Source organism: Nansenia antarctica, assembly GCF_963989245.1.
Source record: "Nansenia antarctica genome assembly, chromosome: 9".
Taxonomy (NCBI): Eukaryota; Metazoa; Chordata; class Actinopteri; order Argentiniformes; family Microstomatidae; genus Nansenia; species Nansenia antarctica.
This window is the reverse complement of record NC_137679.1, coordinates 39878386-39888385: the sequence shown is the minus strand read 5'-3', so window position 1 is coordinate 39888385 and position 10000 is coordinate 39878386. Positions and strand designations below refer to the sequence as shown.

The 10000-nt window shown below is 49.4% G+C and overlaps 2 protein-coding genes across 2 annotated transcripts in view; both read right to left on the bottom strand.

Moving 5' to 3' along the window:
- Positions 1–6340, bottom strand: part of LOC308164759 (ankyrin repeat and BTB/POZ domain-containing protein 2-like) — a gene marked incomplete at both ends in the record, with an annotated part of 19976 nt that extends 13636 nt beyond the window's left edge. Inside the window, one exon of the mRNA XM_080538782.1 lies at positions 5443–6340. Coding sequence (XP_080394908.1) covers positions 5443–6340 — 898 coding nt within the window. The remainder of the gene's footprint in view (positions 1–5442) is intronic.
- A 2797-nt stretch (positions 6341–9137) lies between these two features.
- Positions 9138–10000, bottom strand: part of LOC308165625 (USP6 N-terminal-like protein) — a gene marked incomplete at both ends in the record, with an annotated part of 17723 nt that continues 16860 nt past the window's right edge. Inside the window, one exon of the mRNA XM_080539774.1 lies at positions 9138–9871. Within this exon, the coding sequence (XP_080395900.1) occupies positions 9138–9871 (734 nt within the window). The remainder of the gene's footprint in view (positions 9872–10000) is intronic.

Below are 10000 nucleotides of genomic sequence, written 5' to 3'. Positions count from 1 at the left end.
AATCGTGTGTGATTAACTCATTTCCTTGACTCTGTCCTCGTGTGTGAGTGAGTGTGTGGTGTGTGTGTGTGTGTGTGTGTGTGTGAGTGTGTGTGTGTGTGCGTGTGTGTGGCTGAATGAAAACAGAGCCACAGTCCCATGTGTGTGTGTGTGTGTGTGTGTGGCAGTCTTAAAACAGAAGCACAGTCACCGACCTCTACACAACAGGTCCTTTCAATGACATTGGTATAATGCTATAACTGTTTGGAAAGACTAATACAGGCATGGATGGAGTTATAGACACAGGGCCTAACCCTAATCACCACACCCTCCCTCCTAGGGGACGATGTTAACATAACCCCCACCCCCTCCGTTGTACAATTCAAACATTTCAGCAAATCTCCCTCCCTGCCTCCATCAATATCAATATTCTTTATTCAACCGAGTTGGGATTTTTTTATTGGGAGTAAGAGGGATCGTATAAGAGGAAGGGATCTGCACTGATCTGTTAAGCAGTGTAACTTGTGGCATATTTCTAATGAAAACCTATGAGGACCTTCTAATGGGTTTCCTGCAGTCCCAGAAAGATTGCGGTGGAAGGGAAGGCTAACCTCACTTTCCTGGCAGCAAGAAACGAAAAAAACGCCGGCTCTCTCTCAGCCCATCTGGAATCATGTCCAAGTCCGAAGGTAGTGATTCTAATCATCATAACAGCTACCAAATCTTTCATTCTGTACGTTCTGGAAGATTGATAGGGGTAGGAACCAAAGATAGAGGGAAGGAGGGGAGGAGGGGGTTCCTGTGTCAGAGGTCAGGGGTCAGGGGGTCAGTCAGGGACAGGGCTGACAGCTGCAGGAAGGACGTGGCTGGACTCTGTGTGATAACACACACTCTTGTGTGGGGTCTTTATCTGTCCCTGCAGGGGAGCCCTTTGATAACCTTGCTGGGTTCCGTCGAGAACCCTTGTAGGTTGCATTTTAGAACCCTTGTAGGTTCCGTTTAGAACCTAGAACTCTGTTGCACAGTGTTTAACATGGAACCAAGACAAGTTGTATACGGAAGTCCCAAAAAAGGTTAGGAAAGTGTTCCCCGACAGGGACTGCTACAGAGGGAAGGAGAGATCTACACAAACCCAACAAGGAGAGCAAAGCTCCCGGTCTCTGCTCTGCTCACACTGCTTAACAACATATCCACATGTTCTCCTCATAAAACTAGAAAACAGAAGACGATTTTTTTTTCCCCCCCACAAGGCAATTTTTCAACAGTAAAATATTTCTTTTCCAGTCGTTTTCCCAGAGAGAAAGACAATCCTGTAAAACACATTTCCTACTCCTCCGGAGGGTGAAGGACAGGTCAGATACTTAGGGCTGCGTTCGTGAATTCGCTCTGGAAATCTGATCCGCACTCTTGGAATAACCTCTTGTCCAATCAGATTACTTGGCTCCCTTCATGACGTTAAACCCAGTGTGCACTGGCGCTCTCAGAGCGAATTTTACGAACGCAGCCGTAGTCGGATGACAAAGTAATGACGGAGAGATCGTTCATCACCGTTCTAACGAGCTGAGAAGCTTCTTGATGAACGGCTCCGCTGAAATACGATACGTCACGTTCCCTCGTTCATCAGACCTTGTGGCTCTTCACTCTCTCTCTCTCTTGACCGACACCTTCCGGGCCTCTTAACGACCAAACCTCGTGGCTCTTCACTCTCTCTCGCTCTCTCTCTAATGACCGTTCTTCCGTCCGTCTCTCACAGGGTCTATGAGGATTAGTCGACCACTGACACACCGCCGACAGCCCAAATATATGGCCCTGTCAGTAGAGGCCGGTGAAGGTAGAAATCGGAGGACGGGCTCATTGTAATGCATGGAATGGATTGAGGAACAACAGTATCAAACACGTTGTCCGTTGTTGTGAGTCTCTGACGTGTTATATAGCACAATAGTGCTGTAATTGTGGTCAGATTTGTCCGACCTTCAGTTCAGAGGTCATTTCCTACCAGTGCTTCTAAAGCACTTCTTGGTCACAGACAGGCCGTGACCCTATGACCTCCCAGGTGTTTCACCCAGTCAGAGCTCTGATAGAGCTCACATGCTGTTTTGTTGACCAGTACTAACCAGGGCTAGAGGATTAACTGAGAACTCATTGATCAGTTCTTCAAAAACCTAATCATCTCAATCGAATCGAATCCAAACTTTATCGAAAGTGTCATCTCAACAACACACAAGTCGTCATGACAACGTGAACCTCTCTCTCTCTTAGACATGTGGCCGTCTCGTCAACTCGTCTGTTGAAGTAGAGCAGAGGTCATCATCCGCACACACACACACACACACACACACACACACACACACACACACACACACACACACACACACACACACACATGCTTCGGTAATCCCGGAGCCCTATCCTATCCAAACCAAAGACCGGGGGTCCGGCTGGATTAGTGCAGAATCACAATTAATTCCCGCCCAAAACGAGGGAGCGTGTGTGAAATACTCTGTGGTGGGGTTTTTCTTTTTGTTGTCTCTCGGCGCCACAGACTAGCTACAATACAACCAATTGTATAACGTGTGAACGGACGCTACAGTATTGCTAGCTGGCTATCATCACGGTCCTAGAACAATAGGCTTATTCAATAGACGACCTTCAAAACCTACACAGGGACAACCGGTGCTTTGAGGGAGAATGAGGTCACAGTGGATGATACTGTGGATCTCTGCAGAGACAGAGACAGACAGAGACAAAGATAGAGACAGACAGAGACAGAGACAGAGACAGAGACAGGCACGTACCTGGCAGTGCAGAGCACGTTCGGGGCACAGGAGGTAGCAGGGGAGGCCGGTGGAGGTAGACATCGGAGGACAGGCTCAGCGTGACGTATGGAACGTTGGAATGAGGAATGGTTTCAAACCCCACCTGCTTGATACCGTTCCTCATTCCGTTCCGTCACATGCGTTATAATGAGCCCCCCATCCTCCGATTTCTACCTCCGCCAGCCTCCCCTGAGAGGTAGTATCAGTGTGCTGTTAGAGAGATCGGAGCGGATGATGACAACTCAAGCTGGGACTGTGTGGGACGGGCGATTTGCTATTTACGATTTTGCTATTGTCAGTGTAATGTAATGTAATATAAGGTGCAGTATATCAGAGAGAGAGTAGGAGAGAGAGAGAGGGCAAGGGAGAGAGAGAGAGCAAGAGAGAGAAAGAGAGAGAGAGAGAAAGAGAGAGAGAAACTACAACATTCAGAGAGTCAAAATGTTAATTGACAGAGAGAGCAAGAGCAAGAGTGAGAGAGCAAGAGAGAGAGAGAGCAAGAGAGAGAGAGAGCAAGAGAGAGAAAGAGAGAGAGAGAGCAAGAGAGAGAGAGAGAGAAACTACAACATTCAGAGTGACACTGACTGACCCGACTGTTCCCCTCCAGGAGCTAACCCTCACCCTCGTCAACAACAGGCCGCCTGTGTTTAGTTAGCAGGTCCTTCGCGCCTCAACCCCTCAGCCCCCTGTGGGAACCCCAAACCCTCAGCCCCCTGTGGGAACCCCCCAACCCCTCAGCCCCCCCGCCCCCCCCCTGCATAAAGGACAGGACTGTGGGCCTCTCTTGCTTTGTGTCTCATGTTAAAAGCCATAGCCCAGCTTGGGCGCTGCTGTTGCTGCTGCTGCTGCTGCTGCTGCTGCTGTGTGATTGTAGGTGTTTACGAGGTTGTCGTGTGTAATGGTCGGTGCTGCTGGCTGCTGCTCTCTGTTTGGGTGTAATAAGGTGGTTGGAACCGGTGGTTGAGAAAGAAAGTCACACATGTTCCCTTTAACAGCTCCAGGACAGAGAGACAGACGGACGGGGCTTATTACGAGGCAGGTCAGAATGGGTAGAATGAACGTCAACACCGGGTGTGGGTTTGAAGGGTAGAGTACGGCCCTACTGGTCTCGACAGGTTTCTCTTTTACATGCTATCGGACACACATGCACACACATGCAGACACGCACACACCCCCCCCCCCCCCCCCCCCCCCCCGTCCCGTCTCCCCCGACTTTAAATTACTCCCCCCGAAATGAGTGTTCTGGAGCTTGGTGAACCATAGCCCAGCTTTAACCCCTAATTTTCCTCAGACCTCAAACACACACACGCGCGCACACACACACACACACACACACACACACACACACACACGCGCACACACACACACACACACACACACACACACACACACACACACACACAATGGTGATACACCCCACTACTACTATCGGACCCCTGGGGTCGTTTATCAGAAAGGATCTCCCACTTCCTTGTCCGCTATTATTACCCAAAATGCCTGCTTCCTGTCTGTGGGGCTTCCCCCTGAATGTCGCCACGGTGATGGACGACATCTGAAACCAGTGACATCACTACTTATTGCAGTGATTGCTTTTCCGTGGGAGAGCCAGTAGTAAATGGTGGAGCAATTAGCAACCACCGTTAAAAATAAATCCAGCGCGCGTGTGTGTGTGTGTGTGTGTGTGTTTTACCATATTGGTGACACGTGTATGACCTGCTGTCCTTTCCCTTTTCAAATGTGTGTTAACATTGTATTTGTCCACAATCTCCTTACCCATTGAACGGTTGTTCCACACACAAAGAGGTCCTGGTTCTGTACCACATCAGAGAGAATGGGGAACGTACACTGAGCCTTCATTACTGTGCTAATGATGCACATCGTTAGCCTCATAGCATAATTGCCTAAACACTCAAAGGTAGTTGTAGGCTTATTGTTTGCCCATTTTATTTCTACTCAAGCTATAGCATTTTTTCACTCTCTTTTACTCAGTGGTTTGACTATTATATCGTGTTATGGTTTGCGTCTAACGTCTGCGTGAGTTCATGTGGAAGATCCTACCTTTGTCATCTCTGCCTGGCGGTTCTCAGAATCATTGTCTGCCTGAGTGGAGGTATTGTTGTCATGCTTGACATCTCTGAGGTTGCATAATATCTCTGTTGGTCTGCCTAAAGCTCTCTGGGGTGTTTCTTAGAATGGGCCCTCACATAAGAGATATTGTTATTATCGGCCTATACTCATGGAGAGGACAGGGTTGTTGCTGTTTTTGTCTGAAGAAGAATGATGATGTTTTTGCCCCATTCGAGCCCCATACAAAACATAAGACGAGTCCATTCATGCGCTGCTCATGAGAATACCTTGTTACATTATTTATAGGCCTAATTGAAGTAATTAATAATAATTTTACCATTTATCAGACGCTTTTAATCCAAAGCGACTTACAATTACGAATTACAGGGACTTTCCCCCTGGAGTAACTGAGGGCTAAGTGCCTTACTCAAGGGCACACTAGTAGTGGTGTGGTTTCAGGCGGGATTTGAACTCACAACCTTCCGATCACAAGTCCAACTCACTATCCACTAGACCACCACTACCCCCCCAGTCTAATTGAGGTCAATTAAAACATAAAAACACAAAACAACAATCTCACCATTGACGTTTTTACCGCATATCAGATGCTCGTAGTTCTGCAGCACGCCCCACAGCTCGGCGTCGTTGTTCACCACCCTCTCCAGGAGCTCCGCGCTCACCGGGCCCCGGGGGACCCCCTCCGGTGCGCTCTCCCTCTCCGCCGCCCTCAGCGCCCGCGCGCCCACCTCCTCCGCCAGGCCCTCCACGCACGCAGCCAGACAGATGGCCGCGTACTCGTGCACGCGCACTGACACGCGCGTGTCCACCATCCACCTGAAGAACCGTCCCACGGAGAGGCCCAGGAGGCCGCAGCGCGCCGACTTGCCCCGTGTCCCACGCAGCGTGTCCCCGGAGCTCATGCAGTGCAGGGAGATGGCCCTCACCGTGCCCACGGTCACGCAGCGCTCCGCCAGCCCCCAGCTCAGCACCAGCCGGGCGGCGCTCTGCACCTCGAAGCGCGTGCATCGCCGGTGCATCTCGCTCAGTCTCTGCGCCTCCCGGGAGATGCGCACCAGAGCCCTGCGCAACATCACCGACAGCCGGTGGACCGCGTCGTCGGAGAAAGAAGCCCCTTCCTCGCCGGACACATCGCGCAGGATCCTCCCCACCTCCTGGTCCGTCCAGGGGTACTCCTCCAGCTCGGGCAGACGCGGGCACTTGGAGAGGATGTCCTGCTCCGGGTCTTCCGGCGACACCGTGTTGACCGTGTCCCAGCTGCCGTGCCTGCTGTTCAGAGAGCCGGCGTGGTGCCACGACCAGGTCCCCCCCCGCTGCGGAGAGCTCAGGTGGGACTGGGAGCACCGGGACCTGCTGGACGAGGAGAGGCTCAGGGACTTGCAGGAGTCCCCGGCCCCGTAGCCCGAGTCCAGACTCACGTCCTCCAGGGTCTTCATGTTGGGACTGCTCGTCCCTGACATAGTGAATCGATATCTGGAGAGATATGGCGAGTGGAGAGTCAATATACTCACTTTTAGGCACCAAAGGAAAACCTCCACATTCAATTTTAGGCTCGGGTTCTTTTTCAATGTATAGGTGTAAACAGACCATCAAATGGATTTAGTTTAGACTAATGACAAGTTGATCTGTCATATAGGCTAGTGTCACCATGGCATAGCGTGTTCCTCTCTCCCCTGGTCGGCTCTGACAAATGTAACTAACTTTTACTACAGAGAGAGTGAAGGACTTTACGCGCACCAATCGTCCCTCAGTATTTGTGTAACCAATCACAAGGTGAGGTACTGTACCGTTTGCCTACAAAAGCAGCTTCACAGCGCCACCATGTGGACATGGGGCACCAGCACATGCATTACACCTGGGCTACAATGAATGCATTCATGATTGCGTTTTATGTAGGCCTATGTACTGTCAGTGGTTTGATGTGATCCATAGACTAGTCTAACTAGGCTTGCAATGAAGGTTATTTCTAATTGAAGGTTCAAAGATATCATTTTATAATATGACGTTTTATATTATATTAAACCATCATAGCCTATCCTTGCATGAAATACTGTACACATTTAACATTATGGTTCTCAGCAGACAGACAAAGAGAGAACGTTTTCTTTTCTTTTTTTAAAAACATGTATTTTGCCACAATCATTGTTGAACAGTATCAGGGCCTCATAGAAAACACTCTGATCATTACCCAAACTGCTCTGCTTTGACTTCCAAACAATGACCAATTCAGGGTGCGTTCGTAAATACACTCTGGAAATCTGATCAGCACTCATGGAATGCCTCTTGTCCAATTGCCTCTGTCAAATTTACTTGGTCGCTCTATGATGTCGAACGCAGTGTGTGCGCTCCGGCGCTCTCAGAGCGAATTTACGAACGCACCCACAATGTATGGCCTACGACAATGTACAACTATGACATCAGAATGCACACAAAGCTGGACTTCTGTAGTCTGTTTTGGGGTGGACATTCTCCAGAATTAACAAAGTGCAAAAACAATACCATCAAAATAGGAAGCTGTAGCCTACTACAGAACTAACTTTAACATACTGTCATTTAACCTTTCAAACAGAGGAAACGGAGGCTGGGGAGTGGAGACATTGCAATCCAGGGGATTGTTAGCTAGTGGAGATAGAAATCAGAGGATGGGCTCATTGTAATGCATGGAATGGAATGTGGAATGACATCAAACACACCATTTGTCATTCCATTCCATGCATTACAATGAGCCTGTCCTCCGATTTCTACCTTCACCAACCTCCACTTGTGTTATTCAACCACTCTGCCTATTTATGCAACATTGCAGCTTATAATGTTGTAGCTTATATTATAATAAATAGAGAGAGCACCTGAAGATGCCTTAAGCTTACCAAGACATGTCTTCAGTATAAACAAGAGGATTTTAAAAAAGCATTATTGTGTTTGGACACAAAAAAATACACAGATTCTAAAACCGTATTTGTCTACCTTTTGCATTACGCTTAACCGCTGCTTCACAATCACGTTGCGTTCAGAAACACTGATTCTCAATGCTCTGATTTCAATTGAGAAAAAAGTACAAGCAGAACACAAACTGTCCACTAGGTGTCAGTATATTCCAGTACTATTTACCGTCGTACCATACGTCGTACTATCTATCACTATTCTACAAAGAGATAACTTTCATTATAATTTATTTCTTCTAAGTCCTACATTTCTATTCCATTCCATTAAGTCAGTGTGATGAGTGTTTCTCCTTCAACACATACCAGCAAAAAAACAACAACATTTGAGCAAAAGTACCATAATCCTAACAAACAATTCTGCAAGATCAATAAGCAAACAAAAGCCAAGACATCTTTGCAACAATATAACATTATTTCAAATATTATATATTCCCTCTAAATTAAAAGTGTAAGCCCAAAGTAACAGGGGTATACAATGTCCTTCAATGGCCACCGTAGTGCTTTGGTTTTACTGGATGATCAGTAAAGATATAGATCAGGTAAACCAGACATTTGACCTTAAATAAACTTGTTATGAAAACTAGGTCTAGGAGAGAGGGAAAGAGGGAAGAGAGAAGGAGGAGGGAGGGAGGGAGGAGAGATAGGCCTCTGCTGCCTCTTGAAGACTGAAGTTGTGAACCCCTGTTATATGGTCGGTGTCCCTGTTTACAATCAAAATCCTCAGTGAGCCAGCTCACTTTTAACTGTGAGGAATACACATTCATTGTGCAATGTTTTATGAATTTGTTTTTTTCTCCCAATCAGGTTATATCCAATACAAGGTTGGTGAATTTCTAGAGTTTAAACCCCTTCTGTGACTGTGCAGTTCAACGGCATAATTGGCATAGATCAAATTAAGGCATTTCCTCAGAAAACCAGAAAAAAAAGTAACAAAAATAAATCTATAGCTCTGCTAGCAAAGATTTTACAAAGGCTGTCCAAGCAAACATATCAATTGATTAAAGCATTACAAAACTAGAGCATGACAGTACACTGTTTTCACTGTAAAGGGACTGAACGTCATGTCTTGTTGTCATTCGATACTAAAGTCGCCTGGTCATGTGACCCAACAGCAACTTCTCTCACCCAATCAGAGCTCTACGGTATGTAAACAACACAGAGCACCTAGAATGCCGTAGGTAGAATGTTCAGAAATGTCTCTGATTGGAGCAGCCTATTGCTGGGGGGGTGGTCAGAAACGTCTCTGATTGGTGTAGCCTATTGTTGGGTGGGCGGGGGGGGGGGGGGGGGGGGGTTGCTGGGGGTCCGTCCTGTCCTACGATGCCCCCCCTGGCAGTCCTGCGTCGTGGGGTGGGTTGTGCTTGGCCAGGGCGGACGCCTGCTCCAGCAACTGAGCCAAGTAGCCATCCTCAGCTGTCTCGCCCGCTGACAGGCTGTCAGGCTGGGGGAGGCCCGAGGGCCGCAGAGAAGCCTGGATCACGGGTGCCGACTGTGTCCGAGGGACCCTGCAGGGTGGAACACCGAGGGGCGAGGCGGAGGGAGGAGTCACAGTCACGTTGTCTGTTGCGGGGAGTTTTGGAGATGTGTTGGCGGCGCCCCCCTGCTGAGCTAAGAGCTGCCCCCCCCCTCCGGGAGACAGACACCCAGTACTCAGTACAGGTACGGCAGCAGGGTAGTGGTGCATCTGTCTGACTAGATGCGGCGCTGCGTCGCCCCCTGGTGGTTCGTAAGGGGGTGGCCCCGCGGGCGGAGGCCCGTCAGGGGTGAGGAGGAGGGGGACCTCGTGGATGAGGACGGGGTCCGGGGAGGGGGGCAGGCGGGGGAGGGGGGCATCCTCGTTCAGAGCGTCGTCCATGTCCTTGCGGTCCTTGGAGGGGCTGTCCTCGGGGGACGTGGTGGCGTCTGGGTGGTGTGTGATGGCGTGGAGGGCCAGGCTGGCTCCCGGGGGTCTGCTACCCAGGGGAGGGCTCACTCTGGTGGGCTTGACCGGGGTCAGCAGCACGGGGAGCTCCAGGCCCAGGGGCTTTCGAGGCAGCTCCTCCGACTTCCCTGTGACAGAGGACACAACCACACAACCGTGTTCAGATGTGGTTGATAGATAGATAGACACTAGGCAGACTGACACAGGCAGGAAGGCAGGCAGGCAGGCAGGCAGACAGACAGACAGACAGACAGACA